We start from the raw sequence: 19,983 nt of genomic DNA, 5'->3' as shown, positions 1-19,983 counted from the left end.
GTGGCCAATGTCAGAACCTGGGATTCTTCGGCTGCTCCAGAAACCTGACATTTGTTGGGATTGTTGCTGAATACCGCTAACGAAATTGGACTGTGTGTATGTGTGCATGCGTGTGTGTTTGATAATACCCTAATATAATATCAGTTTGCAGCAATATAATAAGAAATTAAAATGACTACCAGAGCCTGAGTGGCGTAGGAGGCTAATGCCTCCTACTAAGGCAGCATTTAACATCCAGCTGCCTGCAATTATTGCGAGTTCAATTCTCACCAGGCTCAAGGTCGACTCAGCCTTCCATCCTTTCTAAGGTAGGTAAAATGAGGACCCGGTTTGTGGGGGCAATAAGCTGACTTTGTATAAAATATACAAAAGTATGAAGGCTATTGCTTAACGCATTGTAAGCCGCCCTGAGTCTCCAGAGAAGGGCGGCATATAAAAAAAATAAAATAAATAAAATAAAATAAAATAAATAAAATAAAATAAAATAAAATAAAATAAAATAAAATAAAATAAAATAAATAATAAAATAAAATAAAATAAAATAAATAAATTCACCAGCCAGTACTACTTCTAGTTCTCAGTCCTAGTTTTTGGTGCTTGGTCCTAGTGCTATGGGGTCAGAACTCTAGTGTCTGATCTGTCCAAAAAGGCCCACTAGCAGAAATAACTTTATTTAGCTTTCCCCAAACTTTCAAGTCGGAGCTGCAGTGTACCTTCTATAAGTTTCTCATACCGTGATATGTCTGGGGTTATCTCTTTTCTTCTTTGTTTCATTATCTCCCTTAAAAAAAATAGGCTGTTTTTCAGTCTTCCTTCCTTGTCTTCAAACAGATAGCATTCTTCTAAACTGGGCAAGTTTCAGAAGTGCTGAATGTCATTGTGTCTTGTAGTTTCTCGAAACATCAAGCTTTTAGAGAACAATTTTAGCTGCTAGAATGCATTTTTCACAAATGTGAAAACGCGAGGCTTATGAAAGGAGTGACCTTGTAAATAATGGAATGTGATGTTTAAATACAATTTTGCAGCGGGTTTTAATGAGATACAGTATTGGAAAAAATAACCATTCCTGTTGACCTTGGTTAAATCTAGAAACTATATACTGAATTGGAACAGTGGCTAGAAGCATTACATGTTTTAAACAAATTTAGTCAAGGGTAGGTTTACGTGACCTATCTTGGAAGTCAGATTTATTAGCACAGCACAGCATTGCCACAAACTGGCGATCTAGGCACGCTTGACTGAAAATTCCCATCATCCACAGCTTTCATATTCATTGGCCGTTATTGGGTGGGGAAGGGAGTGCTGCTGGTCCATCACATTAGGAGAGCATGAGACAGGGATAATCTGGGATTTTAAAAAATCCTGTGATTTTATCATGAAAATTCAGTGCTTTTTGTGGTTTATTTTACTATTTGTATTCATGCCTTTATGAATTTCACTTACTTTTTTATTTTTTAAAAAAGTCTATTTATATTGTATGACAAGTATTAAGTATGTGTATTTCACAGTTTCATGCTTTTATAATCACATTCAATTTTGACACTTTAGTTTGACTTAAAAAACCTCCCCAACAATGCACGCGCACACACACACACACACACACACACACACACACACATTTTAAATTCTGAGAACTGCAGTGCAATACTGGAAAAATGTATATTTATCATAGAACCAAAAATACAACTCCAGAATCCAAGTTTCTATTTCTCACCATGTTTTCTTCCTTGCTATGTCTAGAGTTATCCCTGCTCCCTTCTCTTTGTGTGATGCCCATGGACAGAGGTCTTTGCAAAGCAAATGAGAAACGGTTCTTCTATAATCAAACTACTGGAAGATGCCGTCCATTCAGCTACACTGGATGTGGTGGGAATGAAAATAATTTTACCTCTAGGAAGGCATGTGTGCAGATGTGTAAGAAAGGTACAGTTGCAAGTTTTGCAGCATGTGGATTGGAATATTCTTTGCTAAAGTATTACTGCAAGATCCAATCTGGGTCAGTCGCTGGGACCAAAGTTTTACTTTCTGAGCTTTTGGACATTTGCTGGAGCCCATCTTCAGGGAACTTCTCTTTACTGGAATATGTATTGGAGTAGAAGACAGAAGTTTCCTGAACATGAACTCCAGCACAAGTCTAAAAGCTAAGAAGACTAAATCTCTGGTCCCAGAGACTGACCCAGATTGGATCTAGCAACATTATCCTGGGACATGTATAGTTGCCTTCATTCGTTAATTATTATTCCTTAGGCTACCCTAATTTTTCATGATTCGGGGCAGATTACAAAATAAAACAATGAAAAATATGAATGTATGAAACTTTTAAAAGAAGAATTTGGCGAAACAACACCAAAATACCACCCAGTTGCTCTATTTACCCATTGTAACCCAACAACTGAGACTCTAGAAAGAGTGCAAAGAAGAGCATTAGGGGACTGAAGGCTATATGAAGAACAGTTGCTGGAACTGGGTATGTCTAGTTTAATGAAAAGAAGGACTAGGGGAGACATGATAGCAGTGTTCCAATATCTCAGGGACTGCCACAAAGAAGAGGGAGTCAAGCTGTTATCCAAAGCACCTGAGGGCAGGACAAGAAGCAACAGGTAGAAACTAATCAAGGAGAGAAGCAACTTAGAACTAAGGAGATTTTTTCTGACAGTTAGAACAATTAATAAGTGGAACAACTTGCCTCCAGAAATTGTGAATGCTCCAACACTGGAAGTTTTTAAGAAAATGTTGGATAACCATTTGTCTGAAGTGGTGTAGGGTTTCCTGCCTAGGCAGGGGGTTGGACTAGAAGACCTTCAAGGTCCCTTCCAACTCTATTATTCTATTCTACTTGAGGGACCAGGCTTTGAGGGCTTGTTTAATTAAGGCCTGTGTAGAGATTATACAAATCTCAGGGAATATTATTCCAGAGGGCAGGGGTCATGACAAAGAAGGGACCCTTCCTGGGTCCCTCCACCCAGAAGACCATGCCTGTGCCTTTCATAAGTAGGCTTTTGGTTTGTTAATCTTCTATTTCTCATAATAGAAGTGTGTAGGTACACTAAAGGCATCAATATCCCTGTCATAATGCTTTCAGCTACCTGAACAATTGCTGTATATTGTCAGTCCTAAATTGTGACAGCTGTTTTTTTAATGTTCCCACTTCAAGGAGTTTGTAATATATAATTAGAAAAAAAAAGGAAACAACAAAAGGAAAGGCGTGAAATTGAGATGGAGAGATAAAAAGAGAAAAATATGGCATGCTGTTTAGTACATTTTGTCATTTCTTTTTTTTCCCGCTCCAGGTTTCATTTCAAAGAAGGGACAAAAAGGTGTCAGGAAAATACGTCGGAAAAGAAAGAAACAACTAGTCAAGGTGGTGGATGGGGAAATTGTTATTGAAAGGATTTAAGCACTATATAATTAAACCACTCTGAAAATGTTTCATTTGAAGACATCTACTATTCTTGTATTACCCACTTTGTTTAACATTGTGCATATTTATCAAGGTTTCATATAGCAACCTTCACATCATTCTATTCCCTTGGGGATTTGCCAGGCAGAAGAGAAACTTTTTACTGTAAAATTAATGCTGTGACTTTTTTTTTTTCTATGATTATTACATAGAATTGCAGAATAAAAGGCTGTGATCCGGAGCTAGCTCACTTTATCTTCTTAATCTGACACTATCTAATCACTCTGACTTGTACATGATAAAGGAATTTGCTGAATATACAGCACTGTGACTGCAGATCACTCTGTTTTATTCCCACAAAGTGGTTGATTTGCCTGAAGACTGATTCCTTGCTGTATGGATCCTTGGACAATAGAATACAGTATCTGAATAGAATAGAATAGTAATCCTCGACTTATGACCACAATTGAGCCCAACATTTCTGTTGCTTAGTGAGAAACTTGTTAAGTGAATTTTGACCAATTTTATGACTTCTTGCCACAATTGTTAAGTGAATCACTGCACTTGTTAAATTAGTAACACGGTTGTTAAGTGAATCTGGAATCCCCATTGATTTTGCTTGTCAGAAGGTTGCAAAAGGTGGCCCCAGGGTCATTGCAACTGTCATAAATATGAGTCAGCTGCCAAGCATCTGAATTTTGATCACATGACCATGGGGATGCTGTAATGGTTGTAAGTATGAAAAATGACCATAAAAGTCACTTTTTTCAGTGATGTTGTATAATTTCAAACAATAAATGAACTATTGTAAGTCGAGGACTACCTGTATAATTGGACTCCTTTGGATATACTGTAATCATTGAACCTGTATGACAATAAATACAGTTTAGAATTTTCAACTGATCGAGAAATTTAGGAAAAGAAATTTAGTTCTCATGTCTGCAGAGAAATATTACATCAGCTTATTGCAAATATAATAAATCTTGAAAATAAGGCGGACGGTGGTTTGTTACAAAAATATACAAGAAGAAATGAATAAGAAATGCTTTCCAAGTCACAAAAGCCACTAAGAAACAAGTTAAATAAGACTTCAATTTCATTTCTATTTCTATTTTAAAAGCCAAAGTTTTAAATAAACACAAGGTTTAGCACAGCAGTGTAAAAATCTGGATTCAGTGCAAATCCCAAAAGTGCTTTTTCAAGAGGCAACTGGACTTTCTGCTTTTCCTTTGAAGACATTTTGCTTCTCATCCCAAGTTTTTTCAAAGAAAACCCAGGCAGTCCAGTTGCCTCTTGAAAAAGCACCTTTGGAACAACCATGACCTGGATGACTGAGACTCTCCATAGACATTAAGTGCAAATGGGTGCACAACTAGGACCTTCAGAGGTTCTTTAAAGCAGTCGTATCAAGATTGAGTCACTGACTGTTTTGTTGTTGTTTTTTAGTGTAAATATACCGTCAAAAGCTATATATAAAGCCCTGATATTTAGGCATTTGTGTATTTTACTGCAGGTTTTTAAACTCATTGCTTCTTTTTTTAAATAATAAATCAGATTCTTTGTTTTTATATTCTGTAAATATGTAGTACCAAGTTCTATATTTAGTAAATATTTTTGAATTTACTTTATCCCATTATCATATATAAGAATAGTCAAGCTGAACACTGTTTTTTTTTTCAAAAAAAAATATATTATATACATAAATACATAATGTAGGAGACCATACTGTTATGTTTCTTTTTTAGGAGGTCAATGTCTTCAGTTGGTATATAAACCTTCTTTAGTCTTTCTATCAAATCACTGTTTTTAATTAAACTTGGGTTGAATTAGGGAAGGAGGGCACTAACAAATCTTTGCATCCAGGAGGGAATGAAATAGAGCATGCTAAATGATTGTGTATTGAAAAGAAGAAAGAGAACCTGAAAGAAGACTTGAGGATTGGTATTTGTGGGAGATTGTGATAAAATGCTCGTTTGACTCAGAGAAAATGCTGAGGAAAGATATTTGAGTTCTGGGGAGGTTGCAAGTAGGAAACAGAAATTCAAAACAACTTTTTGATTGTATTACTTGAACTAAGGGGCCTTGGACAGGCCTTCAAGATTCTGTTACAATATCCAAACCACATTAAACTTTGTTTCAAAATTTATAGTAACTTTTGTGTGTTTATTTATTTCAATTTTGAGACTGCCCAACTCCTCAATGACTATGGACAAGCAATTTTAAACAAAACTAAAGTGAGTAGAAGGGAATAAACAATCCCTTTAATCTAAGTCCTAGGAGAAGAACCAGGTTGTTCCAGAAGACAAGTATTACAATCAAGTAACTGTGTCTCCCAGATCCTGCCCAATGATGAACTAGGTATGCCTAGTCTAATGAAAAAAATGACTAGGGGTGATACAATAGCAGTCTTCTGGTATTTGAGGGGCTGCCACAGAGAAGGGTTGATCATTCTCCAAAGCACCTGAGGGCAAGACAAGAAGAGTATCAAAGATAATCCTAGAAAACCCAAATTCCTAGAATAAAGGAGAAATTTCCTGACAGAACCATGAATCAGTTGAACAACTTACCTTTGGAAATTGGAGTTGGTCCATCACTGAAGATTTTCAAGAAGAGACTGGACAGTTATTTGTCCAGAATGACATAGGGGGTTGGACGAGAAGACATCCAAGACCTTCCTTACAATTCTCTTATAGAATATCCTACATAGAACGTTGTATGTTGTTTAGTAAATGGGACCTGGCATGCACTCACCCTGCTTGATCTGACCAGACATGCATAAACATTTGTAGATAAGCAGTCCACTATCACTTCCCATTATCTTGATACTGTACCTCTATGGATGCATCCCAAGATTGTACCGCTTCCTTTAGCAGCTGCATGCCCCCTGATAAAACTGCAGCACAGATTAAACTGATATTTAATCTGCAATCTACCCAGACACAAGACTCTTGCATATACTACTGCTGACTTCAATAACACCAAGGTTGTACATGTGCATCTGCTTTTTTTCTACTTAAGTGGAGAACTTTATGTTTCTTATGTTTAAACTGTATAGTTTGAGATAGGATCCATGTCTATCAAAAGGTTTTTTTGAACCTTTGTCTTTATCGGGAATTTTTAATTTGAAAACCCTGCTTTTTTAATACACACACACACATACACACACACACACACACACTTAAAAGAAACATTTTAAATACTGTTAAAAATTAAAAATTTCAAACACTGCCTAGACCAGATGTTTTTGGTTAAGATTCAGTTCAAAGTTGAGGAGGGGAAAGCCAAATGGATATTTCTTATATCAGAACTCCCTCTGCTGTTTGAAGATAAAAGTAAAAATATAAAACCATTCAAACTTTTTGAAATTTGTTTCGTAATGTATGTTTGAATAAGGCAATAAGCTAATACCTTAAAACAATTGTCTCCAGATGGATGGGTGGGTGGGTGGGTGGGTGGGTAGGTAGGTAGGTAGGTAGGTAGGTAGGTAGGTAGATGATAGATAGATAGATAGATAGATAGATAGATAGATAGATAGATAGATAGATAGATAGATCTATGAAGGAGGCCTCAGAGACAGCAATACATAGTGGCAGGGTGTAAGATGCAGGCAGGAACAGTATACATTGAATAGCACAACCACATAAGTGGCATTTGTATAGTAACATCTACATAGTATATGGGCTAAACCCAGGATGGCGAACCTATGGCACAGCTATATCTGTGGGCACGTGAGTGTTGCCTAGTTCAGCTCCAGCACATGTGTGTGCTGGCCAGCTGATTTTCGGGTCTTCTGGGCCCACTGGAAGTCGGAAAACGGGCCATTTCCGGCCTTCAGAGGGCCTCTGGGGGATGGGAAAGGCCGATTTTGCCCTCCCCAGGCTCCTAGAAAGCCTCTGGAGCCTGGGGAGGGTGAAAAGGGGGCCTACCTGGCCCGCTGTGCCATTGCGTACCAAAAGTGGAGGGAGTGCAGGGGGGCATGCGCGCATGCACAGGGGGCGGGGCACATAGAATTATGGATGTGGGTATGTGCGTGCATGACCCCCACACTTCCCCCACTTTTGGCACTCAATGGCAAAAAGGTCATCACTGGGCTAGACCCTCCTAATGAGGGATCCCACAGAAGATCATGGAGAATAAGAGGACTAAGATCCTGGGAGACTTCCGGATCTAGATGGACAGACATGGACTAGCCAGTCAATCAAACATTGTGACAATATATAAGGACCAAAGACAGCAGTGGTGATAGAAAGCATATGAGAAGCTGGAGAAGTACTAGGGGCTAAAGGAAAATAAAAGCCAAAGTGGTCCCAGTGGTGGTAGGAACACTTCTCTCATTCCTAAACTGGTAGAGTGGCTCCAATAGATTCCAGGAACAACGTCAAGTTCTCTGTTCAGAAAAGTGGAGTAGTAGGAACAGCTAAGATATTATGCAGAGCCCTTAACCTCCCAGGCATCCGACAGAGGATTTGATTGAGGAAAACACAGACCACCCATAAAGATGAGAAGGGAATCCATACATAAATGGAATGCTCTCTCTCTCTGAGATCCCAGAGCCAATAATGTTAAAAGGGAAAGGGCTACGTCTTCATTAAGGCTGCTTAACTGTTAAAACTATGGGTGGGAGATGGGACGACTGATATATATCTAGAAGAAAGACTGTTTCCTTCACATTGCTGATAAATTACATAGGGTGGACAATCAGATATTTTTCATCATATGATGACTGATAACTCTATGACTCATTGTATCACATTGCAGACAATGTTAGTACCCATCTCTCATTCCTCCATTTGAACTGTAAGGCGAATGGTGAATTATTAATCTTTCCCATATCTTGCAAAAGTATTTGGTGAGTACTGATCTATAACAATATACATGTGTACTTAATACTTACCATAATTGTGCTAACATATCAAAAGGATATTTCTTTTGAAATTTCAATATTTGTTAGAAGTTGCTGTAGAGGGAGAAATCGCATTGGAAGGATGGCTTGGGAAGTTATTCAGAGTAGGAAAATTAGGTTGGGAGAGCAAATAAAACTGATGGACCTCCCTTGCTTTGCCAAGTAAATGAGGTAATAAATAGATTGTCAACTATTGGCTATTGTTTATGGCAGATTAATATACAGAAAATTAAATAACTTTTTAAAAAATAATATGTCCCACTCTCCTCATTCCTCCAGCACTTTAAACTGTAAAACTGTTTTGAAAGAGTACTGCAATTTCAGGAAGCTAAAGATACTTGGTTAAAACTTAGTATGCAAAGAGTATAAATATTCATCATTGCGGAATTCAGTGTTGGACTGTTACAATTCCAGTTACACATGGGCAAGCCTGTTTCTCCAGAGGGATCTTAGAATATCTGTCCTGTAGTAATGCAAAAGGCAATTATTATGCTTTGCCCAGAAGAAAGTTTTTCTTAATTTGGAGAATGTCAGTAAAGAGAGATAATTGGCTGTTTCCCAAAAGCCCTTTGTCACCCAAGTCCTATTTCTCTGTGACAAGCTACTTACTGCCTGAAATTCAGTATCATTAAATCTTTGAAGAAGAGTGCATTTGGCAAGGTCATAGCCCAAGAATCGTAGAAACTCTAATGATAGTTGATAAGTCATTTGTTTTTGTTCTATGACATCGTTCAAGCTTAAGGAGCATTCACTGGTCATTATTAATGGGGGTAGTCCTGAGGAGAAGAACTGTACTTTCTGTCAACAATTTAATATCAGTCTCCATGCCCTAACTTCAATTTTACAGATCCCTGTTTTTAACCTGACCAGAGTATTGGAAATGTCTCTTGGTACTACAATTGTAGATAACAGAAATTTAATTTGGGGCACTATAGAGATATTAGTCCTAGCCAGGGGTGGGTTCTACTTACCTTTACTACCGGTTCGCATGTGCGTGCACTCTTCTGCACATGCGTAGAAGCGTCTGCTCATGCGCAGAAGCATTTTGATGATGTTGGGGTCGGTGGGCAGAGCCTCCTGCCAGTTTTACTACTGGTTCTTTAGAACCGGTGCAAACCGGGGGCAACCCGCTATGGTCTGACCTGGTTTAGAAATATTTGCAGCCTCCTCTCCCTGCGTATACCAGATGCCATCTGCTGGTATGTCCATCCTCTAGTTCTTGTCTTGATTTGTCACATTCTAGATTTATCCATACTGCCTAGTTGCCCCATTACCAGAACACATTGGCAGGGCAGGAACAAATGATGTTGCCTTCTTTTAAACTTCTGTTTACTTTCAAGCCTTGTAAATAGAAGATTGTGGTTTTGGAATCTGCCAGATCCCAATCAACTGGGGTAAAAGGGACTTACTTGTTGTGGCCTGCCAGTGGCCTGTGCAGCTGGTAGCTGATTCCGGCAGCGAGGAGGCTGGTGTGGTGATTCACCAGCAACTTGTGCAGCTGGCACCCTAGTCAGACAATGAGGAGGCTGGAGAAGATTGGGTGTCAGAGGTGGGGATTCAGCCAGGGCCTTCAGAACCTCCAGAAGCTCCCATAAGTGAAGAGGAAGAAGAGGAGGAGTCTCTTCTCAATGCACGGGCGCGCAGAGCTGCCAAAAGGCAGGAATGGCTCCTCAGGAGGAGGTTTCCTCGAGAGTAAGGCTTGGGCTAATTGGCCACTCCCCTAGCCTATTTAAGGAATGATGATGACTGAGGCAATTTGCAGAAAACAACTTCGTTCATATTCCTTCGCGTATTGACTCCAGAATCGTCTGATCAGCTCTTGCTTCTCTCTTGTCATTTTTCCTGCAAATTGCTTCTGGGCATTCTGCCAACCACAGTAAGCTTACAGTTATCTGAAAGATTTTGCCTCAGAATTGAGTTATTATTCCTTGGACTCTTTTCGGCTGTTAATGAAGTTAAATTAACAGCCCTTTTTCAGAAAAGACTGATTTAAACTGTACTTGTGTTTGAACAACTACTAAGAAAGCTCATTAGTAGTCCTTAATTAGTAAACTAAGGTTTGTAAGAACTTTGTGTGTGCTGCGTTCTTTGTGGTCCATAGCTGGGGCAGAACATTACCCTCAGTTCCCAAATAGCCATTAGAGCTTTACAGGCCAAGAGTTATAGCATTTTTGCAATTGTAGCACTCGTGGTAAAGGTAGCTCTAAAAAAAAAAAAAAAAACCCAGAAAAGCAATAGGAGAGCTTTTTTAAAAAAGTTGTGCATGCATTTTGAAGCTTTAACCATATATAAATTTAATGTGTGTGTGTGTGTGTGTGTGTGTGTGTGTGTGTGTGTAAGAGAGAGGAGAGGAGAGGAGAGGAGGACGCACAGATAAAATTATATGTATATGAGATTATCAGTTCACAGGAAGAAAAATGTTTGGCTATTACTTTCTTAAAACAGAAACAATGCAATGGTATCCTACAGTCCAGAATAAATAACTTGCAAGCTGATATCAAAATGTCTCAGTCCAGTCCAAACCAGGCAGAATTTTATGAAGTCAGCTTAGAATCAAACTGGTATGAGCACAGACCAGGAACAGCTTAAACAATTAGTGCAAATATTCCTTCTGTCATTTCTACATTATGAAACTATGATGCCCATTCTATATTTTGGTTGATCTTGGATTTTCTGTTCAGTGTCTCCTATCTGTTAATCAGCCTTCCTGTCTGGGTTCATATCTTATTTGTGTCACCTCTATGGCCATCATTTGAAGCTGCCTGCCTGAGTTTTTGCAATGGGCATTGAAGCACCTCACCTCCAAAACCAAGGGAACTTTGCTGCCAATTGCAGGTCCTTCCACCCTCAGGGTGCACACTCAAGAATGCTAACTGCTTCTCCTTCTACCCACAAGGTGCATGCTCAAGAAATGCCTGATGGTTAGTAGTGGCTGAAAAAGTCACAAGATGAAGTCAATATAGTGCCTTCCCTTTCAATGTTATGGCTGCTAATCAAGATTACACCCTGTGATATTGAACTTAATGGACTGAAGCTCTGGGAGAAATTTGCTTCATATATAGATGAATCTCTGTAATAACACAAATGATAGATTTAACATTTAATCTGTTTTTTCAACATAGTTATTTGTTGGAAGCTACAGCAAGACTTAACCAGTTTTCATCAAGTTTTCAAGATCAAGGGATAAGCAGGTTCTTAAAACAGTTTTCTTAAAAATACTTTGAACTACATTTCACATGTAAACAGTTTTAGGTCTATTAAATCACGGGAACAAGAAGAAAGAGATTTGGGGTCCATGCTCAAAGTTTATTTATTACAATAGCTGAGGCACAGCTCTATAAAATAGAGGAACATGAGCTGCTGATGTACCGGTAAGTATGGTGTTACAGAGTTTGTTCTTATATGTGTATTTAAATATATTAATAATATTACTCTTTTTTTATTATTATTAAAGAGTTTTACAAAAAGAAAAAAAAAAGTTTTTACAAATATTTCCCCGTCCCCCCCTCCCTTCCTTACCCCCCCCCCCAAACTTCCCAGAACAAAATACAGGGTATAACAGTTGATCATATACTAAACTAATCTAACTATCTATGGATTCCTATCCCCCACTTCACACTTTAAGTCCCCTTTTACTTAACTAAATATAAATACTCTTAATTTTTCTATTCATTCATAAGCTATTTGATACTTTTTAGTCTTTGTTTTGAATATAATCAATTCATCTTCTCCATTCCGATATATAGCTTTCTTGTGAATAATCTTTCAAATATGCTGAAATTTTCGCCATTTCTGCCAGATTCGCTATTTTTAATGTCCATTCTTCAATAGTAGGCAAATCTTCCTTCTTCCAATATTGCGCCACCAAAAGTCTAGCTGCAGTTATTAAATTTAAAATCAATTTAGTCTCTATAACCGTACAATCTGTAATTATACCCAGCAAAAACAATTGTGGAGTAAACTTTATCTTCTTTTTAAGAATATTTTGGATAATCCACCATATTTTAATCCAAAATGCTTTAACTTTTTTACAAGTCCACTATATATGATAATAAGTGGCATCATCACAATCACATCTCCAACACTTAGATTGCAAATTCGGATACATACAAGCCAACTTTTTAGGATCTAAATGCCATCTATAGAACATTTTATAAAAATTTTCTCTTAAATTTTGTGCTTGCGTAAATTTTACATTTCTAACCCATATTTTTTCCCAAGTTTCCATCATTATTGGTTCCTGAATGTTTTGTGCCCATTTTATCATACAATCCTCAACTAATTCCGTTTCTGAATCTATTTCTATCAATATATTATATAATCTTTTTATATGCATTTGACCTTGGTCTCTAATTTGTTTTACCAAATTTTCCTCATTCTGCATGATACCAATTCTCTGATCTTCTTTCCATCTAGCTTGCAACTGACCATACTGAAACCAAGTTTGAATTATTCTTTCTTCTTTTAATGCATTTAAGGATTTTAACTGCAATACACCCCCTTCCATTTTAAGAAGCTCTTTATAGGTAATCACCTCTGGCTTTTGTTCTACACTTATATTCTCTATCGCATGTCTGGGTATTGCCCATATAGGTATCTTATAATTTAACTTATATTGATACTTTTTCCAAACTCGTAACAAAGCATTCCTTAATATATGGCTTTTAAAGGTCTTGTCCACCTTTTTATCATATAATAAGTAAGCATGCCAGCCATATAACAAATCATATCCTTCAATATTCAATATTCTTTCTTCTGTTGAATTAATCCAGTCACTAATTATTGTTAGGACAGCTGCTTCATAGTATAATCTTAGATTAGGCATTTTAAGACCTCCTCTTTCACGTATATCTTGCATTATTTTTAACTTTATTCTCGGTCTTTTCCCTGCCCAAACAAAATTATTAATACCCTTCTGCCATTCCCTCAAATTTTCATCTTTCTTGAGTATTGGTATCATTTGAAACAAAAATAGAAACCTAGGTAAAATTCATTTTTATTACTGCTATTCTTGCCAACAGAGATAATTGTAGTTTTCCCCAATTCTCCATCTCTTTCTGTATTTTTTGCCATAACAATTCATAATTATTTTTATATAATTTTACATTTGAGGCTGTAATATATACCACTAAATATTTAACCTTTTTTACTATTTCAAATCCTGTTAGTCTTTCTAGTTCTTCTTTTTGCTTTACCGTCATGTTTTTAGTTATTATCTTTGTTTTTTGTTTATTTATTTTAAATCCAGACATTTGTCCATATTGGCTAATTATATCCATTAAACCTATAGCTGATTGTACTGGTTTAGTTAAAGTAACAACCAAGTCATCTGCAAATGCTCTTAATCTATAATCATGATGTCTAATTTTAATTCCCTTTATTTTATTTGACCCTCATATTTTATTCAATAAAGATTCCAAAGTTAAAATAAACAATAATGGTGATAAAGGGTATCCCTGTCTTGTTCCTTTTTCAATTTTAAAAGTTTCTGTTAAACCACCATTAATTATTATTTGTGCTGTTTGTCTCTGATATATTGCTCTAATAGATTGTGTAAAGTATTCTCCAAACTGCATCTTTTCTATTATTTTCAATAAAAATTGCCAATTCAATCAATCAAATGCCTTCTCCGCATCCAAAAAGATAAGCGCTGCAGGGACTTGGTTGTTCCTTTCCAAATATTCCAATAAATTTAACATTTGTCTTACATTACATTACATTTCATTTGTCTCCCACTTATAAATCCAGATTGGTCATTATGAATCATTTGTTGCATGATTACCATTAACCTATTTGCTAATATTTTAGCAAAAATCTTATAGTCAGTATTTAAAAGCGATATTGGCCTATAATTCTTAGGTTGGCTACGATCTTGGTCCTCCTTTGGAATCAATGAAATAAAAGCTGTAGGCTAACCATCTACCTGGTTTATTTGCATTAAAAAAGTGTTATGTTTAGCATATTGTAAGTTAGTTGCCACTTTGTCTGCCATCAACATATTAAACTGCCCTCGCTACAAATTTATTGTTTCCTTTATTTTCTTATCTGTTGGATTTAATATAAGTGCCTGCTCTTTCTTTTTTATTTCCTCTTCTAAGTCCCTCGTCTACGTCTATATTTATTATTCAAATGTATTAAGGTTCCTCTCATATATGCTTTACTTGCATCCCAAACCATTTCCATAGGTGTACCCTTGTGCATATTCATAACAAAAAATTCTTTCATTTGTTTTTTACATTCTTTCACATTTTCCTCATATCTAAACAGATTTTCATTTAGCCTCCAAGACCTTCTAGCTCCCTTTTCCTGCTCTAATTCCATCCACACTGGACTATGATGAGATAAAATTCTTGAACATATCTTCGTCTTCTTTACCCTAGAAAAGAAATCATTAGTGATTAATATAAAATCAATCCTAGAAAAGGATTGATGTCTATCAGAAAAAGAAGTAAAATCCTTTTCTTCAACATTTCGTTCCCGCCAGATATCTCTCAGCTCCATATCATCCATTATATCAAAAAAAGATTTGGGCAATCTTGCACGATTTTGGGTATTTTGAAGTTATCCTTTTTTGTCCTTTTGGGTATCCAATACTCCATTCCAATCACCCATTAATATACACAATTTATAATCCCATTGTATTATTTTGATATGCAAAAGCTTATAAAACTTTTCTTGCTGTTGGTTAGGAGCATCCAATTAAAAGTATTTTCTTCCCTTCTATTAGTAATTCAATTGCAATATATCTTTCTTGAGCATCTGCCTCAATTAATTTGGCTGTTAAATCTGTCTTTAGGTATATAACTATACCATTTGCTGTATCTTTAAATCTTGTTCTTTTTGCCTTGCTGCAGCATGAGTCTGCCTTTGATCTTTTGGTTCTTCTCTTTTTTCTGCTACTTCCAAAGGTTGATCAGTACCAAAAAATTGCAATAAATCTTCTTCAATAAGTGAGGTCTCTCCTGCAGCTTGTGGCTGTTTACTTTCCTTCTGTCCCTGTATTGCCTGCTCTTCTTTTCTTCTTCTCATTTCCTGAGATGGTGGGCATCCAGCCTTCAATACGTTAGTATAAAAATCTCTTGCCTTCCAAATTGTATTAAGACGATACCTTTCTCCCATATAATTCACCACCAGTCCAGCTGGAGCATCCCATCTAAACTGAATCTGTCAATTTCTAAGTTCATCCACCAAAAAAGCAAACTCCTTTCTGCTTCTCACCATTTTTGGGGGAATTTCTTTCAGCACTAAAATCTCTTGTCCTGCAATTTGAAGTTTATTTTTATAAAAAGCTTGTAAAATTTCATTTCGGGTCCTCCTCGTTGTAAAGTAAATCACAATGTCTCTTGGCAATTGCAAACCAGGAATTAACATGATATATTTTGTCAATTTGCAATGAGAGATCTGCTTGTTGCTCCCCAGTTATCTTTGCAAAAGCCTCTGCAAAGATCTCTCTTAAGTTCTCTCAATTGTGTTCTCTCAGACCTCTTACTCTCAGGGCTCTATATTGTAGCATCACCACTTCATCGTCTGCCCTATCCACCTTGGTCTGAACTTCATCCATTTTATTTTCCAAATTCAGATTAGACTGATTAATTTCTTCTACTCTTTCATCCAACAATTCAATGTGTTTTGCCAGACCCTGAAATGCCATTACTATATCTTCTCTTATTTCCTTATTCCGAGTTTGAATGACTTCTTTAATTTCATCCATCTCTTCAGACACTCCCTTAATTTTCCCCTCTAAAAAAGAAGTTTGTTGCTTCAAAGCCTCCTGCAGAGATTCCTGTAAAACTTCCAAAGTCAATATCAATATCAACTAGACTCTGACTGGATTGATCCAGAGGAGATGACAGGGGCAGGTCCTGTGAATATTATTTGGGAAGAGTTTGATCCTGTGACTCCCGAAAGCGTGGACAGGATACTGAACAGACTAAATGCGACCACATGTTTATTGGACCCGTGTCCATCCTGGTTGGTACTGGCCTCCCGGGAGGTGACGCGAGGCTGGCTCCAGGAGATTATAAATGCTTCTTTGAGTGAGGGTGTCTTTCCCACCGTCTTGAAAGAGGCGGTGGTGAGGCCCCTCCTCAAGAAGCCCTCCCTGGATCCAGCTGTATTAGCAAATTATCGTCCTGTCTCCAACCTTTGATTTGTTGCAAAGGTTGTTGAGAGTGTGGTTGCACGACAACTGCCTCAGTACCTGGATGAATCGAATTATCTAGATCCATTCCAGTCGGGATTCAGGCCTGGGTACAGCACAGAGACAGCATTGGTCGCATTGGTTGATGATCTCTGGAGAGCTCGGGACAGGGGTTGCTCCTCTGTCCTGGTCCTACTAGACCTCTCAGCGGCTTTTGATACCATCGATCATGATATCATGCTGCACCGGTTGGAAGGCTTGGGGGTGGGGGCCACTGTTCTACAGTGGTTCTCCTCCTTTCTCTCTGACCGGTCGCAGTCTGTGTTGACAGGGGGGCAGAGGTCGACCCCGAGGCCCCTTATATGTGGGGTGCCACAAGGATCGGTCCTCTCGCCCCTTCTATTCAACATTTATGTGAAGCCGCTGGGTGAGATCATCCGTGGTTTTGGGGTGAAGTACCATCAGTACGCTGATGACACCCAGCTGTACATCTCCACCCCAGACCACCCCAATGATGCCCTCGAGGTGATGTCCCGGTGCCTGGAGGCCGTACGGATCTGGATGGGGAGGAACAAACTCAGACTCAACCCATCCAAGACCGAGTGGCTGTGGTTTCCGTCGTCCCGATATAGTCAGTTGGCGCCATCTCTGACTATTGGGGGCGAGTCGTTGGCCCCCACAGATGGGGTTCGCAACTTGGGCATCCTCCTGGACTCACGGCTGTCTTTTGAAGAGCATATGACGGCCGTAGCCAGGAGGACTTTTTATCAGGTTCGCCTGATTCGCCAGTTGCATCCCTTTCTGGATCGGGACTCGTTACGCACAGTCACTCACGCCCTTGTCACCTCAGGCCTGGATTATTGTAATGCTCTCTACATGGGGCTCCCCTTGAGAAGCACCCGAAGGCTCCAACTGGTCCAGAATGTGGCCGCGCGGGTGGTGATGGGAGCAATGTGGTGCTCTCATGTAACCCCCCTCCTGCGCGAGCTGCACTGGCTCCCAGTGGTCTTCTGGGTGCGCTTCAAGGTTTTGGTTACTATCTTTAGAGCGCTCCATGGCTCAGGACCAGGGTACTTACGAGACCGCCTCCTGCCACCAATAGCCTCTCACCGACCAGTTTGCTCCCATAGAGAGGGACTCCTCAGGGTGCCGTCGGCCAAACAATGTCGACTGACGGCCCCCAGGGGGAGAGCCTTTTCTGTGGGGGCACCTACCATCTGGAACGGGCTTCCCCCGGAGTTATGAAACATCCAAGACTTACGCATATTCCGCCGTGCCCTGAAAACATTTCTATTCCAACAAGCTGGTCTGGCCTAACTCTCCCTTTTTAATTGGCTTTTAAACTGGCTTTTAAATTGGGTTTTTAAATCTCTTTAGATAAATTTGGATGTTTTTAATCTTTGAGCCTAAATTACTTAATCTGTTTCTTAATAGTTTTTAACTTCTATATGTATTTGTATTTATTATGGCTGTTCACCGCCCTGAGTCCTTCGGGAGTAGGGCGGTATACAAATATGAAAAATAAAATAAATAAAAATAATAAATATTTGTGGGTTTGAAGTAGACAAAGATTGTAGTTTTGATGGTTGTGCTGGCGATCCTCCAGCACTTTTAAAGCCAGATTTTATTTGCTTAGAAGCCATTTTTAGCTTTCAATTTATACTTCCTACAGCAACCAAATCAATAAGTCCAAATGTTTTTAAATCTTTTGTAAATATTATAGTTTATTTAAAGTCCAAACTGTAGTCTTTCCACTTTAAATCTTTCTTTCTTTGATGTAGAATCCAATAATCTTAAACAGCCTTAGAAGTGCTAACGATGTTAACTATCACTTTCACTATAACTTTCACTTTCATGCTCTGTTACAGTTCAGGCGCCATTTTTGCTTTCGTTTTTAAAAGTCTTAGAAGGAAGAAGTATAGACACAGAGTTAAAGTTCAGTACTTGCAGTTGCTAGGACTCCTGTTTTTATTCTGCCTGCTTTGAGATTATTTTGAATCTGAATGTTGATTGCAGGGGTGGTCATGGCATCTTGTTCTGCTTTAAGCAGAGAAGTCCGGATTCGGAGCTCAGCCGGACTACCAGGGAGCTCTCACCCTCCAAGCCCCAGAATTGCTCCTAGGGCTTTTGGGGAGCTCTACCTTTTTCCGGCTGCTCGCCTTCCTCTCTTCTCCTGAGGGGAAGGTTTCCAAACTGCCAGACAGCTGATTTGCGCTGTCTTAGTGGTTTTAACGAAATCGCCGGGCTGACGACCCAAAAGGAGTGTCTGTCAGTGCCTGCAGTGCCACCGGAAGTCCAATAATATTACTCTTCATGTTTACAGATTCTGTCCTGAAGAAGTTAGGAAACAAATTTGGAACTCAGGTATTTAATAGAGAAATTTCTGTTCCTCACGGAGATTTCTTTTATTCTATTGTGTACTTTAGAGTAAGATGAATGGTACATTTAATAGCAAATCTTGTCCTATCTTTTTTTTAATCCTCAGGTTCTTATTTAAGCATTTCCATCTAAGACAGGAAATGAAAACAGAGGAAATTATGATGAAAGCACAGTTTGAATGTTACCAGAAATTTTTACAAGTTCCTGTGCATGAGAATAGAGGTAAAAGAGTACTCTTGTTATGTTACCAATATGAATATAATTTTAATTGATAAAAGTCGAAGCAAGAATCTGTATAGCTTCTTTAAATCTTTGGCTAAAGCTTATTTTTTTCCCACAAGGCCTTGCCCCATTAATCCTCCAAGACAAATTATCCTCTTCATCGAGAGGGGTGGGGCTTCCTTCTTGATGATTCCATGATTAAGGAATTGCTTCTTCCTAAATTTTCAATTTCTGCCCCAAACCCACAACCAACTCTTTCATCGACAGCCAGACAACTGCCTCTGTTCTGACCTCCTTGACAGAGATGCTCAACTGATGAAATTAAAACAGACATTAAGAAAACTGAACTACTCACACAACAAGATCAACATACAAATCAATAGAACCAGATCAATTACCAGAGAAAGCCTATTATAAGACAAACCACATATTTGTGCCTGCATCTAGGCCAAGTAACTTATTAATTAAAAATTATAACACGGAGTAATTCCCATATGCACCAAAAGGTTTCAGTTTATTTCAGAAAATCTCAACAAATACAATAGGTTAACAAATTTAATTTAAATCTTATATCAGTTTAGGTAATCTAGACTCTTAATAGGTATACATAACAGAATAAAAGAGTTGGAAGGAACTTTGGAGATCTTCTGTTCCAACCCCTGCTCAAGCAAGAGATGCTATACCAGGGGTGTCAAGCTTGCATTGTCATGTCGTCGTCACATGACATATTGCAACTTTTTCCCCCCTTCACTAAACTGGAGGTGGGGATGACGCATCCAGCCTGCGGGCCATGAGTTTGACATCCCTACTCTATACCGTTCCGGACAAATTGCTGTCCAATCTCTTCTTAAAAACCTCCACTGTTGGAGCAACCACAACTTCTGGAGGCAAGTTGTTCCACAGTCTCACATGTAAACTGCATCAGCCTAACCAACCTGT

The 19,983-nt window shown here is 38.4% G+C and overlaps 1 protein-coding gene across 4 annotated transcripts in view; it reads left to right on the top strand.

The window, feature by feature from the left end:
* The window catches only part of TFPI (tissue factor pathway inhibitor), a 38,919-nt gene extending 33,373 nt beyond the window's left edge, over positions 1-5,546 (top strand). For all 4 annotated transcript variants that reach the window (XM_034429155.3, XM_060688060.2, XM_060688061.2 and 1 more), the window contains 2 exons: positions 1,741-1,923; positions 3,291-5,546. In XM_034429155.3, the coding sequence (XP_034285046.2) occupies positions 1,741-1,923; positions 3,291-3,397 (290 nt within the window). In that variant the 3' untranslated portion in view covers positions 3,398-5,546. The remainder of the gene's footprint in view (positions 1-1,740; positions 1,924-3,290) is intronic.
* The last annotated feature ends 14,437 nt before the right edge of the window (positions 5,547-19,983 follow it).

The sequence above is a fragment of the Pantherophis guttatus genome, chromosome 1 (genome assembly GCF_059756535.1).
Source record: "Pantherophis guttatus breed Tessera chromosome 1, ASM5975653v1, whole genome shotgun sequence".
In the NCBI taxonomy this organism is placed as follows: domain Eukaryota; kingdom Metazoa; phylum Chordata; class Lepidosauria; order Squamata; family Colubridae; genus Pantherophis; species Pantherophis guttatus.
The sequence above is the reverse complement of the archived record's forward strand: the minus strand, read 5'-3'. Positions and strand labels throughout refer to the sequence as shown.